General features: G+C 47.0%; 1 protein-coding gene across 1 annotated transcript in view; it reads right to left on the reverse strand.

The window, feature by feature from the left end:
• Positions 1 to 18,186, reverse strand: part of LOC141406932 (uncharacterized) — a 61,302-nt gene that overhangs the window by 42,709 nt on the left and 407 nt on the right. The window contains exons 2-5 of the mRNA XM_074036522.1: positions 17,577 to 17,687; positions 17,060 to 17,256; positions 16,787 to 16,897; positions 6,485 to 7,105 (exon numbers count right to left, since the gene is read on the reverse strand). Coding sequence (XP_073892623.1) covers positions 6,485 to 7,105; positions 16,787 to 16,897; positions 17,060 to 17,256; positions 17,577 to 17,687 — 1,040 coding nt within the window. The remainder of the gene's footprint in view (positions 1 to 6,484; positions 7,106 to 16,786; positions 16,898 to 17,059; positions 17,257 to 17,576; positions 17,688 to 18,186) is intronic.

Consider the following 18,186-nt stretch of genomic DNA (forward strand, 5'->3'; position numbering starts at 1 on the left):
GCCATTCTAACTGGTGTGAGATGGTATCTCATTGTGGTTTTGATTTGCATTTCTCTGATGGTCAGTGATGATGAGCATTTTTTCATGTGTCTGTTGGCTGTATGAATGTCTTCTTTTGAGAAATGTCTGTTCATATCCTTTGCCCACTTTCTGATGGGGTTGTTTGTTTTTTTCTTGTAAATTTGTTTGAGTTCTTTGTAGGTTCTGGATATTAGCCCTTTGTCAGATGAGTAGATTGCAAAAATTTTCTCCCATTCTGTAGGTTGCCTGTTCACTCTGATGGTAGTGTCTTTTGCTGTGCAGAAGCTCTTTAGTTTAATGAGATCCCATTTGTCAATTTTGGCTTTTGCTGCCGTTGCTTTTGGTGTTTTAGACATGAAATCTTTGCCCATGCCTATGTCCTGAATGGTACTACCTAGGTTTTCCTCTAGGATTTTTATGGTATTAGGTCTAACATTTAAGTCTCTAATCCATCTTGAATTAATTTTCGTATAAGGAGTAAAGAAAGGATCCAGTTTCAGCTTTCTACTTATGGCTAGCCAATTTTCCCAGCATCATTTATTAAATAGGGAATCCTTTCCCCATTTCTTGTTTCTCTCAGGTTTGTCAAAGATCAAATGGCTGTAGATGTGTGGTATTATTTCTTAGGACTCTGTTCTGTTCCATTGGTCTATATCTCTGTTTTGGTACCAGTACCATGCTGTTTTGGTTACTGTAGCCTTGTAGTATAGTTTGAAGTCAGGTAGCGTGATGCCTCCAGCTTTGTTCTTTTGACTTAGGATTGTCTTGGAGATGCGGGCTCTTTTTTGGTTCCATATGAACTTTAAAGCAGTTTTTTCCAATTCTGTGAAGAAACTCATTGGTAGCTTGATGGGGATGGCATTGAATCTATAAATTACCTTGGGCAATATGGCCATTTTCACGATATTGATTCTTCCTATCCATGAGCATGGTATGTTCTTCCATTTGTTTGTGTCCTCTTTGATTTCACTGAGCAGTGGTTTGTAGTTCTCCTTGAAGAGGTCCTTTACATCCCTTGTAAGTTGGATTCCTAGGTATTTGATTCTCTTTGAAGCTATTGTGAATGGAAGTTCATTCCTGATTTGGCTCTCTGTTTGTCTGTTACTGGTGTATAAGAATGCTTGTGATTTTTGCACATTAATTTTGTATCCTGAGACTTTGCTGAAGTTGCTTATCAGCTTAAGGAGATTTTGGGCTGAGACAATGGGGTTTTCTAAATATACAATCATGTCATCTGCAAAGAAGGACAATTTGACTTCTTCTTTTCCTAACTGAATACCCTTGATTTCTTTCTCTTGCCTGATTGCCCTAGCCAGAACTTCCAACACTATGTTGAATAGGAGTGGTGAGAGAGGGCATCCCTGTCTTGTGCCAGTTTTCAAAGGGAATTTTTCCAGTTTTTGCCCATTCAGTATGATATTGGCTGTGGGTTTGTCATAAATAGCTCTTATTATTTTGAGGTACGTTCCATCAATACCGAATTTATTGAGCGTTTTTAGCATGAAGGGCTGTTGAATTTTGTCAAAAGCCTTTTCTGCATCTATTGAGATAATCATGTGGTTCTTGTCTTTGGTTCTGTTTATATGCTGGATTATGTTTATTGATTTGCGAATGTTGAACCAGCCTTGCATCCCAGGGATGAAGCCCACTTGATCATGGTGGATAAGCTTTTTGATGTGTTGCTGAATCCGGTTTGCCAGTATTTTATTGAGGATTTTTGCATCGATGTTCATCAGGGATATTGGTCTAAAATTCTCTTTTTTTGTTGTGTCTCTGCCAGGCTTTGGTATCAGGATGATGTTGGCCTCATAAAATGAGTTAGGGAGGATTCCCTCTTTTTCTATTGATTGGAATAGTTTCAGAAGGAATGGTACCAACTCCTCCTTGTACCTCTGGTAGAATTCAGCTGTGAATCCATCTGGTCCTGGACTTTTTTTGGTTGGTAGGCTATTAATTGTTGCCTCAATTTCAGAGCCTGCTATTGGTCTATTCAGGGATTCAACTTCTTCCTGGTTTAGTCTTGGAAGAGTGTAAGTGTCCAGGAAATTATCCATTTCTTCTAGATTTTCCAGTTTATTTGCGTAGAGGTGTTTATAGTATTCTCTGATGGTAGTTTGTATTTCTGTGGGGTCGGTGGTGATATCCCCTTTATCATTTTTAATTGCGTCGATTTGATTCTTCTCTCTTTTCTTCTTTATTAGTCTGGCTAGTGATCTGTCAATTTTGTTGATCTTTTCAAAAAACCAACTCCTGGATTCATTGATTTTTTGGAGGGTTTTTTGTGTCTCTATCTCCTTCAGTTCTGCTCTGATCTTAGTTATTTCTTACCTTCTGCTAGCTTTCGAATGTGTTTGCTCTTGCTTCTCTAGTTCTTTTAACTGCGATGTTAGAGTGTCAATTTTAGATCTTTCCTGCTTTCTCTTGTGGGCATTTAGTGCTATAAATTTCCCTCTACACACTGCTTTAAATGTGTCCCAGAGATTCTGGTATGTTGTATCTTTGTTCTCATTGGTTTCAAAGAACATCTTTATTTCTGCCTTCATTTCGTTATGTACCCAGTAGTCATTCAGGAGCAGGTTGTTCAGTTTCCATGTAGTTGAGCGGTTTTGATTGAGTTTCTTAGTCCTGAGTTCTAGTTTGATTGCACTGTGGTCTGAGAGACAGTTTGTTATAATTTCTGTTCTTGTACATTTGCTGAGGAGTGCTTTACTTCCAATTACGTGGTCGATTTTGGAGTAAGTACGATGTGGTGCTGAGAAGAATGTATATTCTGTTGATTTGGGGTGGAGAGTTCTATAGATGTCTATTAGGTCTGCTTGCTGCAGAGATGAGTTCAATTCCTGGATATCCTTGTTAACTTTCTGTCTCGTTGATCTGTCTAATGTTGACAGTGGAGTGTTGAAGTCTCCCATTATTATTGTATGGGAGTCTAAGTCTCTTTGTAAGTCTCTAAGGACTTGCTTTATGAATCTGGGTGCTCCTGTATTGGGTGCATATATATTTAGGATAGTTAGCTCTTCCTGTTGAATTGATCCCTTTACCATTATGTAATGGCCTTCTTTGTCTCTTTTGATCTTTGATGGTTTAAAGTCTGTTTTATCAGAGACTAGGATTGCAACCCCTGCTTTTTTTTGTTCTCCATTTGCTTGGTAAATCTTCCTCCATCCCTTTATTTTGAGCCTATGTATGTCTCTGCGTGTGAGATGGGTCTCCTGAATACAGCAGACTGATGGGTCTTGACTCTTTATCCAGTTTGCCAGTCTGTGTCTTTTAATTGGAGCATTTAGTCCATTTACATTTAAGGTTAATATTGTTATGTGTGAACTTGATCCTGCCATTATGATATTAACTGGTTATTTTGCTCGTTAGTTGATGCAGTTTCTTCCTAGCCTCAATGGTCTTTACATTTTGGCATGTTTTTGCAATGGCTGGTACCGGTTGTTCCTTTCCATGTTTAGTGCTTCCTTCAGGGTCTCTTGTAAGGCAGGCCTAGTGGTGACAAAATCTCTAAGCATTTGCTTATCTGTAAAGGATTTTATTTCTCCTTCACTTATGAAACTTAGTTTGGCTGGATATGAAATTCTGGGTTTAAAATTCTTTTCTTTAAGAATGTTGAATATTGGCCCCCACTCTCTTCTGGCTTGGAGAGTTTCTGCCGAGAGATCTGCTGTTAGTCTGATGGGCTTCCCTTTGTGGGTAACCCGCCCTTTCTCTCTGGCTGCCCTTAAGATTTTTTCCTTCATTTCAACTTTGGTGAATCTGGCAATTATGTGTCTTGGAGTTGCTCTTCTCGAGGAGTATCTTTGTGGCGTTCTCTGTATTTCCTGGATTTGAATGTTGGCCTGCCCTACTAGGTTGGGGAAGTTCTCCTGGATGATATCCTGAAGACTGTTTTCCAACTTGGTTCCATTTTCCCCCTCACTTTCAGGCACCCCAATCAGACGTAGATTTGGTCTTTTTACATAATCCCATACTTCTTGCAGGCTTTGTTCATTTCTTTTTCTTCTTTTTTCTTTTGGTTTCTCTTCTCGCTTCATTTCATTCATTTGATCCTCAATCGCTGATACTCTTTCTTCCAGTTGATCGAGTCGGTTACTGAAGCTTGTGCATTTGTCACGTATTTCTCGTGTCATGGTTTTCATCTCTTTCATTTCGTTTAGGACCTTCTCTGCATTAATTACTCTAGCCATCAATTCTTCCACTTTTTTTTCAAGATTTTTAGTTTCTTTGCGCTGGGTACGTAATTCCTCCTTTAGCTCTGAGAAATTTGATGGACTGAAGCCTTCTTCTCTGATCTCGTCAAAGTCATTCTCCGTCCAGCTTTGATCCGTTGCTGGCGATGAGCTGCGCTCCTTTGCCGGGGGAGATGCGCTCTTATTTTTTGAATTTCCAGCTTTTCTGTCCTGCTTTTTCCCCATCTTTGTGGTTTTATCTGCCTCTGGTCTTTGATGATGGTGATATACTGATGGGGTTTTGGTGTAGGTGTCCTTCCTGTTTGATAGTTTTCCTTCTAACAGTCAGGACCCTCAGCTGTAGGTCTGTTGGAGATTGCTTGAGGTCCACTCCAGACCCTGTTTGCCTGGGTATCAGCAGCAGAGGCTGCAGAAGATAGAATATTTCTGAACAGCGAGTGTACCTGTCTGATTCTTGCTTTGGAAGCTTCCTCTCAGGGGTGTACTCCTCCCTGTGAGGTGTGGGGTGTCAGACTGCCCCTAGTGGGGGATGTCTCCCAGTTAGGCTACTCAGGGGTCAGGGACCCACTTGAGCAGGGAGTCTGTCCCTTCTCAGATCTCAACCTCCGTGTTGGGAGATCTACTGCTCTCTTCAAAGCTGTCAGACAGAGTCGTTTGCGTCTGCAGAGGTTTCGGCTGCATTTGTTTAGTTTACTGTGCCCTGTCCCCAGAGGTGGAGTCTACAGAGACAGGCAGGTTTCCTTGAGCTGCTGTGAGCTCCACCCAGTTCCAGCTTCCCAGCAGCTTTGTTTACCTACTTAAGCCTCAGCAATGGCGGGTGCCCCTCCCCCAGCCTCGCTGCTGCCTTTTTGTAGATCACAGACTGCTGTGCTAGCAATGAGGGAGGCTCCGTGGGTGTGGGACCCTCCCGGCCAGGTGTGGGATATGATCTCCTGGTGTGCCTGTTTGCTTAAAGCGCAGTATTGGGGTGGGAGTTACCCGATTTTCCAGGTGTTGTGTGTCTCAGTTCCCCTGGCTAGGAAAAGGGACTCCCTTCCCCCTTGTGCTTCCCAGGTGAGGCAATGCCTCGCCCTGCTTCAGCTCTCGCTGGTCGGGCTGCAGCAGCTCACCAGCACCGATCATCCGGCACTCCCCAGTGAGATGAACCCAGTACCTCAGTTGAAAATGCAGAAATCACCGGTCTTCTGTGTCGCTCGCGCTGGGAGTTGGAGACTGGAGCTGCTCCTATTCGGCCATCTTGCTCCGCCCCCCTTTTGTTATGTTTTTAATCACCCCATAAAACAAAAAAAAGCAGCCTCTTTTAAAATGTAAATCCCCCCTTTTTCAAAGTAACTTGCCTAGGGAAATTTAATGCATTAAAATAAAACCTAACAGACAAACCAATTACAACATTAAAAAAAAAAAAAACTAAAATGATCAGTAACCAAACCAATAGCTCCAGTATAGCAAAGCGTGTGTTTTTAATCCGTTATGGGTATCCTATTATATTAATAAGCAACAATGTTTAAAAGTCATCCCAATGCCTAAAACACCGCCATAAACATAACATACTTGTCCTTTACTCCAATGAAGCTTAAACTAGACTCAAACTCAGACCATTTCCCCCTTCCTGGCACACTGAAATATACGAGGGGGAATCCAAGAAATCAGATATGTTAAGTGCCGGAAACTTCTTCCAGAATAGGGTCAAATTCGTGTTTATCCGCAAATGTCACCGTCCCAGTAAGTCTGCAAATTCTCACCAGCGCTGGAGTACAAAGAGGCCTGACCACGGAAACACCTGACCCAGCATCACTAAGACAGTGGGAAATGCAACCCTCCTCGGGTCGGAGCCCGCCCCAGAGCATCGGCTGCAGCGATGGTGGGGACAAGAGGTGGCCGCTGGTCTCGCGGGTGCGGCGGACAGGGTCCACACCCCCGGCCGCCTCCCGAGAACCAGGAAACCTGTCAAGCCGGCCGAGACCCACCCTCCGCAGCCCCCTCGCGCTCCTGCCCAGCCCGGCCCCAGCCCGCCCGACCGCTCCCCTTCTGCCCCGGCCTCCCGGCTGCACTCTGCCACCTCATTCCTCCCCGGCTGCCTCGCGGCACCGCCACCTCCTCCCCGCGACCTGGGCTCGGGTGGCCCCCCGCCCGGCCCGACCACGTCAGTCCCCCGCGCGGCCCGGTCCCCGCGGCCTCCAGTCCTGAGCTCCAGCCGCGCGCTCCCCGGCCTCGGCCTCCGCGCTCGCCCCGCTCGGCCGCTCCCGGCCCCACTCCCCAACGCCGGCTACCTGGAGGCAAGCGCGGCGGAGCACTTCATCCACGGTCCCAGGTCGCAGAGGGCCCGTGGTCCCGCTTCTTCTCCAGCTCCACATGGTAGGCGCAGATGGAGAGCAGGATCCCGGCGGCGAGGCACACTGCATGTCGGTTACTCTCTCCCACCGCCGCACCGACACTCTCAGCAGGACGGGCGCCGCCACCTTCCTCCCTCCGCCGCTGCCGCTGACGCCGCCTTCCTCCGCCTCCCTCTGCCTGCATCTCAGCCCGTCTGGGTCCCACACAGCCGCCACCGCAACAGCCACCGCAACAGCCACCGCCGCCGCCGCCGCCGCGCCCCATTGGCTCGGTCGCCCGCTCCAGCCCCGCCCCGACAGGCGTGCGGCCAACCGCCCTGAACCGAGTGAGGCCTGCGGGGCGGGGAAGGCGAGCGCCGTCGCGGAGGGAGGGGGCGGAGCACGCAACCGCCGGGAGGCCGGATGGCCGGCAAAGACTGAGGCGGGCGCGGGAAAGGTGCGCTCCAGGAGTGGGGCCCGGGAAGGGGTGGGGCCCGGGCGAGAGAGGGGCGGGGCGGAGAAGGGCGGGGTCTGGAGGGGCAGGGCCCAGGAGGGGCGGGGCCGGGCGGGACCGGGCGGCTAGCGCGGGAGGGACTTAGGGGACCGGTGCAAGGAACACATTGCAAGGATGCTACTGTGGGTGACTGGGGGAGGCCTCGGCCCCTCCCTCTGGATTGTCATCCTTTTTCCCTTTTTCGTCGTTATCAGTTGATATTTCTGACCCAATCCAAATCAACCCTGGCAATGCTCGGAAATTTAGAGCCACACTTCTATGACCTCATCTTCCCACTACCAACTCTGGGCACTCTGTGTTCAACCTGTGCAAAACTTTTTTTTTTTAATGTGCAAAAGTATGTTTTGAATTAAAAAACTATTTTTACAAAATGATTTATGGGCTGGCGGGGTGGCTCACAGCCTGTAATCCCAACGCTTTGGGAGGCCGAGGCAGGTGGATCACTTGAGGTCAGGAGTTCGAGACCAGCCTGGTCTACATAGTGAAACCCCCATCTCTAATTAAAAAAAAAAAAAAAAAAAAAAAAAAAAAAAAGCCGAGTGTAGTGGTGGGCGCCTGTAATCCCAGCTACTCGGGAGGCTGAGGCATGAGAATTGCTGCAACGCAGGAGGCAGAGATCGTGCCACTACACTCCAGTCTGGGTGATAGAGTGAAAGACTCAACAACAACAACAACAACTTACGAATGCCTTGCTTCTCTATAAGCTGAATTTGAGGTGGTTTGCCATAATTCAAATCATATAGAAAAATATAAAGATGAGCTAATACAATCAGGACAAAGAAAACCAAAAGTCAGAATAAAATGAAAGGCCAGGAATCAGAACACAGATAAGCAGGCTATAGGGGCTTACAAAATTATTAAAATTGCGTCGTAAATTTGGCTCTGAGCTTCCTGGTGGCCAAAACTAAAAGGGAAACAAATGTATATGCTTTCTCACTGTCTTCAAGAAGAAACACAGTGTTCTTGGAGATTTTCAGTGTTTCCCTGGTTGCAGCTTTCAATTTTTCAGGGGCTTTATATAGTGATTTTGAGTAATAAGCAATATCCTTGTAATCGTTATCTCTTGTTGGGTAAAAATTGCTCCCAATTCAGCAGCTTAATAAACAATAAACTTTTTTTTTTCTCACAGTTTCCATGGGCTAGGAATCTGGGTGAGGTTAGCTGTGTCCTCTGGCTCAGGCTCTCACCAGGATACAATCGAGCTGTCAGCCAGGGCTGCAGCTCTCTCAAGGCTTCAGAATCCTCTTTCAAACCCCCTTCCGTGGCTGCTGGCAGGCCTCAGGTTCTCTCTGGCTGTGGGCTGGAGACATCCAGTGTTTCACCATGTTGGCCAGGCTGGACTTGAACTCCTTACCTCAGGTGATTCACCCGCCTTGGCCTCCCAAAGTCCTGGAATTACAGGCATGAGCCACCGTGCCTGGTTTTTTTCATTTGATTATTTTGTTTTTTGTTTTTTGCTATAAGGTCTAGTTCTGTCCCTCAGGCTGGAGTGCAGTGGAGCAACCATGGCTCACTGCAGCCTCTATCTCCTGGGCTCAAGTGATTCTCCCCTCTCAGCCTCCTGAGAACTGGCAGTACAGGTTCGTGCCACCACATCTGATGAAGTTTTTCTCTTGCTATCCAGGCTGGAGTGCAATGGCCTGATCTCAGCTCACTACAAATTCTGCCTCCCAGGTTCAAGCAATTCTCCTGTCTCAGCCTCCCAAGTAGCTGGAAATACAGGCATTCGCCATCACACTGGCTAATTTTTGTATTTTAAGTAGGGATGGGGTTTCACTATGTTGGCCTGACTGGTCTTGAACTCCTGACCTCAGGTGATCCACCAACCTCAACCTCCCAAAGTGCTGGGATTACAGGCATGAGCCACTGCACCTGGCACACCTGGTTCAGTTTTTAAATGTTATTTTTGCAGAGACAGGGTTCTCTGTACGTTGCCCAGGCTGGTCTCGAAATGTTACCCTCACATGATCCTACCCCTTCAGCCTCCCAAAGTGCTAGAATTCGAGGCATGAGTCACCGTGCCCAAACTCATTCTCTTTCAATTAGCTCAGTTTCAATTTCTTATTATAGAAATACCATCAAATAGAAAATGTCAATGTTAAGCAGGATTTCCATGTAAAGATGGCAAATCACAAAATCTTCCTTCCTTGATACTTATTCATTCTTTTTTTGTTCTTTTTATTTATTTATTTTTTGAGATGGAGTCTCACTCTGTCACTCAGGCTGGAGTGTAGTTGCACAATCTTAGCTCACTGCAATATCCACCTCCCAGATTCAAGTGGTTCTCCTGCCTCCGCCTCCCCAGTAGTTGGGATTACAGGTGTGCACCACCATGCCCAGCTAATTTTTGTATTTTTAGCAGAGATAAGGTTTCACCATGTTGGCCAGGCTGGTCTCGAACTCCTAACCCGAGGTGATCCACCTGCCTCGGCCTCTCAAAATGCTGGGGTTACAGGCATGAACCACTACAGCCGGCCCCTTGATACTTATTCATTCTAATGGCATTTATTGTGTGCCTACTATGTGCCAAGTACTGTATTAGGTTCTGAGAGTGAATAAGATGGGACTCCTGCCGCAGGGAGCCTCTGTTCTGATTTGGTGTGAGTTTGGGAGGAGGACATACAGACAAGCAATTCAATAAATAGCAAGCTGAATTTTGAGTGTGATATCTGCTTTGGGAAAACCCGGCAGGAGGAGGCAATGAAAAGCAGGATGATTCCCCCTCCACAGGATGAGGGAGGATTTCTCTGCCAAGGTGATATGGGAGCTGAGGTATGAAACATGAGAAAAATCCAGCTTCAGCAGGAGGTATGGGAAGTCCATTTCGGGCAGGGGAGAGCATGTGCAAAGGTCCTGAAGAGGGAAACCACTTGGCATTTACAGGAGCAGAAAAGCAGCCCAGATGCCTGCTGCACAATGAGCAAGAGGAAAAGAATAGAGGGTGGCAGGCAGGGTCAGATCATGCTAGGATTGGTTTGTTTTCTTAAGAGACATGGTCTCGCTCTATCACCCAGGCTGGAGTGCAGTGGGGCAATCATAGCTCACTGCAGCCTCAACCTCCCGGGTTCAAGGGATCCTGTTGTCTCAGCCTCCCAAGGAGCTGGGACTACTGGCATGAGCCCCACCATGCCTGGCTAAGTTTTTTATTATTAGAGACAGGAGTCTTGTTATGTTGCCTAGGTGGGTCTCGGTCTCAAACTCCCAGACTCAAGTGATCATCCCATCCTGGCCCCAAAAAACACTGACATTACAGGTGGATGTCCCACATCTGGCCAAGATAGGGAGTTTTAAATGCTTTACTTTTAATTTTTGTGGGTACTTAGTAGGTATATATATTTATGGGGTGCATGAGATGTTTTGATACAGGCATGTAATGTGTAATAATCACAGGAGGGTTACTGGGATACCCATCACCTTAAGCGTTTGTCCTTTCTTTGCTTTACAAACAATCCAATTATGCTCTTATCGCTTTTTTGCTTTGTTTTGTTTGTTTTGTTTTGAGATGGAGTCTATCTCTGTCACCTGCGTTGGAGTGCAGTGGTGCGATCTTGGCTCACTGCAACCTCCACCCCCCTCATCCAGGTTTAAGCGATTCTCCTGCCTCAGCCTCCTGCGTAGCTGGGACTACAGGTGTGTGCCATCACACTTGGCCAATTTTTGTATTTTTAGTGGAGACTGGGTTTTGCCATGTTGGTCACGCTGGTCTCCAACTCCTGACCTCAGGTGATCCCCCTGCCTTGGCGTCCCAAAGTGCTGGGATTACAAACATAAGCCACCACATCTGACCTCTTTTAGCTATTTTTAAATATGCACTAAATTATTGTTTACTACAGTCACCCTGTTGTACTACCAAATACTACATCTTATTCATTCTAACTGTATTTTTGTACCCATTAATGATTCCTGTGCACCCCCTCCAGCCCACTACCCTTCCCAGATTCTGGTAATCATCATTCTACTCTCTATTTTTGAGTTCAATTGTTTTAATTTGTAGCACCCACAAATGACTGGGAACATGCAAAATTTGCATTTCTGTGTCTGGCTTATTTTAATTAACATAATGATCTTCAGTTCTACCCACGTTGCCGCAAATAACAGGATTCTATTCTTTCTCATGGCTGAATAATACTCCATTGTGTGTATGTAACACATCTTCTCTATCCATTTACCTGTTGATATACACTTAGATTGCTTCCAGTCTTAGCTATTGTGAATAGTGTTGCAATAAATACAGAAATGCAGATATTTCTTCAATATACTGATTTTCTTTCTTTGGGATATATACTTAGCAGTAGGATTACTGGATTATAAAGTAGCTCTACTTTTAGCCTTTTGAGGACCCTCCAAACCGTTCTCTGTAGTGGTTGTACTAATGTACATTCCCACCAACAGTGTACCAGGGTTCCCTTTTCTCCACATACTCAATAGAATTTGTTATTGCCTGTCTTTTGGATATAAAGCATTTTTAACTGGGGTGGGATGATAGCTCATTGTAGTTTTGATTTCTGTTTCTCTGATGATCAATGATGTTGAGCACATTTTCAAATACCCATTTGTCATTTGTATGTCTTCTTTTGAGAAATGTCTATTCTGATCTTTTGTCCATTTTAAAATCAGATTATTAGATTTTTTTTTTCCTGTTGAGAGAGAAAAAACAATGAAAGAAAGAAAAGAAGGAAGGAAGGAAGGAAAAGGAAAGAAGGAGAAAGAAAGAAAAGAAAGAGAAAGAAAGAAAGAAAGGAAGGAAGGAAGGAAAAGAAAGAAAAAGAAAGAAAGAAAGAGAAAGAAAGAAAGAAAGAAAGAAAGAAAGAAAGAAAGAAAGAAAGAAAGAAAGAAAGAAAGAAAGAGAAGATTGTGTGCAGAGATAGAGAAGTACATAGTAATCAAAGGGCAAACCGTATACCTGGAAAAACTAGTACAGAATGACTGGCCTGGAGCCAACCCTGGCTAAACTATTGAATTTCAATGATAAAGAAAGTATTCCAGTGGCCTTTGGGCAGGAAAACATAAGTACATGTGGGAAGAACCTCCAGCCAGCCTCAGAGCTTCCCATAACCCCAGCCAAAGCTAGATGACAATAAAGTCAGAAGTTAAAGGAAAAACTGAAGAAAAGGAAAATGAATCAAGAATATTCTCCCAGGCCAGGCGCGATAGCTGAACGCCTGCAATCCCAGCACTTTGAGAGGCTGAGGCGGGCAGATCACCTGAGGTCAGGAGTTCGAGACCAGCCTGGTTAAGATGGTGAAGCACCATCTCTACTAAAAAACAAAAATTTCCAAGCGTGGTAGTGTGCACCTGTAATCCCAGCTACTCAGGAGGCTGAGGCAGGAGAATCGCTTGAACCCGGGAGGCGGAGGTTACACTGAGACGAGATCGCCCCAGTGCACTCCAGCCTGGGCGACAGAGCAAGATTCTGTCTCAAAAAATAAATAAATAAATAAATAAATAAATAAATAATAAAAATAAAAAGAAATAGCTATCCAAGTACAAACGCATTAAACAGAAACTCTCAAACATGCACCAATTCAAAAAATACAGCAGCTGTAGGTAAAAATAGAAACTGCAGATTAAAAAGAATCATGATACTTTTATTATCTTTTTTCATAATTTCAATGAATGTTGAATAAAAAGATATCACTTTCACATAGGCATTTATCTGAAGTTCAGAATTTCTCCCACCTTACTTTAGTTTCTTCAGCTTCTTACTTTAGTTTCTTCAGCTTCTGTTGTATCAAGCAAAATGAAAGTTATATATATTTGAACTAAAACACATACAAAATACGTAAAGTTATTTGTTTTTTTTTTTAGAGTGTTGCTCTGTTGCCAGGCTGGAGTGTAGTGGTGTGATCTCAGCTCAATCTAACCTACGCCTCCCAGGTTCAAGCGATTCTCCTGCCTCACCCTCCCAAGAAGATGGGATTACAGGCACCCATCACCATGTCCAGCTAATTTTTGTATTTTTAGTAGAGTCAGTGTTTCACTATGTTGGCCAGGATTATCTCTAACTCCTGACCTCATGATCTGCCCACCTTGGCCTCCCAAAGTGCTGAGATTACAGGCCTGAGCCACCACACCAGGCAAAGTTATTTTTAATGCATTAATATATCAACTTACCTACCTACCTATTTGCAAAAAAAGGGGTATAAATTATCAACTTTTTTTTTTTTTTTTTTTTTTTTCCGAGACAGAGTCTGTCTCTGTTGCCCAGGCTGGAGTGGAATGATGTAATCTTGACTCACTGCAACCTCTGCCTCCGAGGCTCAAGTGATTCTTGTGCCTCAGCCAGGCATGGGCTACCAGGCCTGGCAATATCACTTAATCTTGAGTTATTTCTTGGTGGCTGAAAATTTCATGATTTATTACTGGCTTCTTTGTACTTTTTTTTTTTCTCTCTCTCTCTCCCCCTCCCTCTCTCTGACAGGGTCTCACTCTGTTACGTAGGCTGCAGTCTCAAACTCCTGGGTTCTAGTGATCCACATGCCTCAGCCTCCCGAGTACCTGAGACTACAGGTGCATATTATAACTGGGTTTTAATTTTTTATAGAGATGAGATCTTGCTATGTTCCTCATGCTGGTCTCATACTCCTGGCCTTGAGCAATCCTTCTACCCTGCCTTTCAAAAGTGTTGGGATGACAGGTGTAAGGTATAGCACCCGGCCTGCTTTGTACTTTTCTATAGGACTTAGATTTTATATAATAACTACAAACAATTTTTACAAAAGCAATAGTCATTCTAAACTTTTTAAAATTAAGCAGTGATTAAGAATGAGCCACAGAAAGTAATATTAATTCAGCACCTATTATATACTAGATATTTTGCATATAGCAAATCACATAGTCCACATATCAAGGCAAGAATTATAATCTTTATTTTCCAGGAGGAAAAACTGTGGATTACAAGCCTTTGTTCATTCTAGAGTTACACAGCTGCTGCCAAAACAAGTGCCCTCTTCCCAGAAGCCTGCTCCCTGCTGGTTTTATCAAATTCTACCCCCCACTTCCTCAGCCACATCTGTGAGCAAGAATGTTCACACACACACATTTCTGCTATATTCCATCTGCCTAGGCCAGGAGCTTGTCATGACAAACCAAATGCAATACCTATTTCCTGACCAAACCTGTTATTCAGTATCTCTGTGATTTGAGAAATGGTTTGATTTCATTCTGACAAGGATCACAATGAGGTCTTAAAATAAGTTAGAATTACAAATCATCCTAGTCTATGTGAAAGGGTGTGATTTTCAGATATACCCAGCCCTTTGAGATGCTCTGCTGGAAGGTGGTTGAGGTGCAAAGTACTATTGACTCACGGTCATCTTGGTCCATTGTCATTAATAACGATAGTTTGTACTTCTTTCGTGTTTGTGCTAAAGGTGGTTTCAAAACCAGGAAGAAGCTTATCAATTTCTAGGTATTCAAATATCTATTTCACACTGTATATGTGCGTGTGTGTATGCTATGAAAATATATACACACATATATTCACATACGAATACATACACACACATATTTATATATTTACATTATACTAAAAAAAAGTAATTTTTTTTTTTTTGAGATAGAGTCTCACTCTGTCACCCAGGCTGGAGTGCAGTGGCATAATCTCAGCTCACTGCCACCTCCGCATCCCAGATTCAAGCAATTCTCCTGCCTCACCCTCTGGAGTAGCTGGGATTATAGGCACCTGCCACCACACCTGGCTAACTTTTGGTAGAGATGGGGTTTCACCACCTTGGACAGGCTGGTCTTGAACTCCTGACCTCGTAATCCACACACCTCATCCTCCTAAGGTGCTGGGATTATAGGCGTGAGTCACTGTGCTGGCATAAAGTAAATTCTTAATGATCCATGAAAAGAAAATGGTAGGCCAGGAGTGGTGGCTCCCACCTGTGGTCCCAGCACTGTAAGAGGCTGAGGGGGGAGGATCGCTTGAGTCCAGGAGTTTGAAACCAGCCTGGGAAACACGGTGAGACCCCCTCTCTACAAGAAATATACAAATTACCTGGCTATGGCAGCTCGAACCTGGGATCCCAGCTACTCAGCAGGCGGAGGGGGGAGGATCACTTAAGCCAAGAAAGAAGAGGTTGTGGTAAGCCGGGATTATACCACTGCACTAAATCCTGAAGGAAAAGTGGTACTTTGCCTCAAAGAAAGGGAAAAAATTGGTATCCATGAAAAATTTAAACTGTCTATATCTACATAAATCTATACAGAAATAGTATATTAATCAAAAAGCAAACTCTTAATAGTTCATGACAAGCAAATAGCAAGCCAGGTATGGTAGTTTATGCTTGTAATCTCAGCACTTTGGGAGGCTCAGGCAAAAGGATTGCTTGTGTCCAAAAGTCTGGGAACAGCCTGAGCAACATAGCGAGAACCAATCTCTCAGAAAAAATCAGAAATTAGCCAGGCATGGTGGCATGTGCCTATAGTATCAGCTACTCAAGATGCTGAGTTGGGAGAATTACTTCAGGCCAAAAGGCCAAGGCTGCAGTGAGCCATGATCACACGACTCCACTCCAGCCTGGGTGACAGAGCAAGACCCTAAAAAAAACGTAACTGTAAACAACATAAATACAGAACACATGAAGTGAGAAGCTACCATGTCCAGAGTGAAGAAAAAGGGCCCGAGCAGAGGCTCATTCCCATTCCCACCCAAAAAAAGAAAAGAAAAATGATGAGACACTAAATAAAACAAAACTCAGTATGAAACCACGCAGGTAGAATTTATTATAAATTTGTCACAAATCCATTGTCAAGGTTAAAAGAAGAGGCAGGTGTTTTGCTAAAGCACTCTGCTTTAAAGTTACCAATAAATAAGAGTCCAGAGAAGCTTTAGGTTCCTTGATACTCTGGACCACCAAAGATTAAAAAGATGGATCCAGAAGAGGTGACTGTGGGGCAAGAGGAAAGGGAGAAAAGGCCACGAAGAGGCAGAGGATGGGCTTGACTGTCCACTATAACGCCGAAGGTGGGCCAGAAGAGGCCATCGTGAGACAGGAGCTAGTATAACACACAACACAATAAGACAGGAGCTGGGACTTGGGAGGCAGGCACAAGGAAAGAGACGGGCAACGTGAAAAAAGCAAAATGCAGCATCTGGGCCTAGAAACACCAATGTGAGAATGCTAAGGCAGCTTGGAGAAGAAATAGTCAGGCAAAAGCTGTGACAGCTCATGCTGCCACAAGTAACGTAGTGAAATTGGAGGGCTGGACTTGAGAAACTTCTCGGTCTAAATGGCCACGAGGAGCTGGACAGGAGTTGAGTCCAAACAGATTGTGGTGAGGAAAAATTTAAGCACCAGCCAAAACTGGGAGGAAGACCTGGGCAAGAAGGGGATGATGAGACACAGCAACTGGGTCTGGAGAGGCCGGCTTAAAAAAACGTCTGGCCCTGGAGAGGCCACCAAAAGGCAAAGACGGGGGCTGGAGAGGCTATTCCCCGTGAAAAATGAGCTCGGTAAAAAGAGGCCACTGGGAGGCAGGAGCAGGGCCGGTCGGAGCAGCGGAGAAGCAGGAGGCGCTCTGGCCTGTGGTGGCCGCAGTGAGGAGAGAGCTAGGGGTGGAGAGTCCGCTGGGAGACAGAGGCTGGGCCTGTGCAGCCCTTCGGGAGGCAGGAGGCTGGTCTTGGAGAGGCCGACTGGAGGTCAAGTCCAGGGACGGAGGAGGCCGCCGAGAGGCATGAGCGGGGCTGGGCCTCAAGAGGCCAGTGGCAGGCAGGAGGAGCTGGGCCTGGAGAGGCTGACCTGAGGAAGTCTGGCAACTGGAGAGGTCAAGGACAGGCAGGAGCTGGGCCGGCGGAGGCCGACTGGTCGACCAGTTGGTCCCGCAGAGGGCGCCGGGAGCAGGAGCGAGCCCTGGAGAGGCCAAATCGAGGCTAGCGTGGGCCTGCAGAGGCCGCCGGGAGGAGGAGTGGGGCCTGGAGAGGCTGGCTGGAGGAACTCTGGGGCGTGGAGACGCCGTCGGAGGGCAGGAGCCGGGCCACCGTGGGGCCCGACATCAGGACGTTTGGGGCCTACAAAGGCCGCGGAGCGGCAGCTGGGCCAGAGCCGAGTCCAAAGAGGTTGTCGTGAGGCCGGGGCTGGGCCCGCGGCTGCAGCGGGGAGCAGGAGGAGTTGGGTCTGGACTGGAGGCCGGGAGGCCGCAACGGGGCCTGGAGAGGCCGGCCTGAGGAAGTTCAGGGCCTGTAGAGGCCGCCAAAAGGCAAAGGCTTGGCCTAGAAAGGGCGTTACCCATGACGAATGCGCGGGGCCTAGTGAGGCCACTGGGAGGCAAGAGCGGGGCCCGGCGGAGCTACCAAAAGGCAGGAGGAGCTCTGGCCTGGGGAGGCTGAAGTCAGGCGAGAGCTGGGCGTGGAGAGTCCGCTGGGAGGCAGAGGCTGGGCCCGTGCACGCCTTCGGGAGGCAGGAGTCTGGGGCTGGCGAGGCAGACTGCAGGTCAAGTCCTGGGCCTGAGGAGGCTGCCTAGAGGCGTGAGCGGGGCTGGGCCTCAAGAGGCCAGTGGCAGGCAGGAGGAGCTGGGCCTGGAGAGGCTGACCGGAGGAAGTATGGCTGCTGGAGAGGCCGCGGAGAGGCGAGAGCTGGGCCGGCGGAGGCTGACTGGGCGATGAGTTGGGCCCGCAGGGGCCGCCGGAAGCAGGAGCGAGCCCTGGAGAGGCCGACTCGAGGCCAGCGTGGGCCTGCAGAGGCCGCCGGGAGGAGGAGCTGGGCCTGGAGAGGCTGGCTGGAGGAAGTCTGGGGCGTGGAGACGCCGTCGGAAGGCAGGAGCCGGGCCCAGAGAGGCCACCGTGGGGCCCGGCTTCAGGACATTTGGGGCCTACAAAGGCCGCGGTGCGGGAGCTGGGCCGGAGCCGAGTCCAAAGAGGTTGTCATGAGGCCGGGGCTGGGCCAGGGGCCGCAGCCGTGAGCAGGAGGAGCTGGGCCGGGACGGGAGGCCGGGAGGCCGCATCTGGGCCTGGAGAGGCCGGCCTGAGGAAGGTCGGGGCTTGGGGAGGCCGCCAAAAGGCAAAGGCTGGGCCTGGAAAGGCCGTTCCCCGTGACAAATGCGCAGGGCCTAGTGAGGCCACTGGGAGGAAGAAGCGGGGCCTGCCGGAGCTGCCGAAAGGCCAGAGGAGCTCTGGCCTGGGCAGGCCGCAGTCAGGTGAGAG

Source organism: Macaca fascicularis, chromosome 3 (assembly GCF_037993035.2).
Source record: "Macaca fascicularis isolate 582-1 chromosome 3, T2T-MFA8v1.1".
In the NCBI taxonomy this organism is placed as follows: domain Eukaryota; kingdom Metazoa; phylum Chordata; class Mammalia; order Primates; family Cercopithecidae; genus Macaca; species Macaca fascicularis.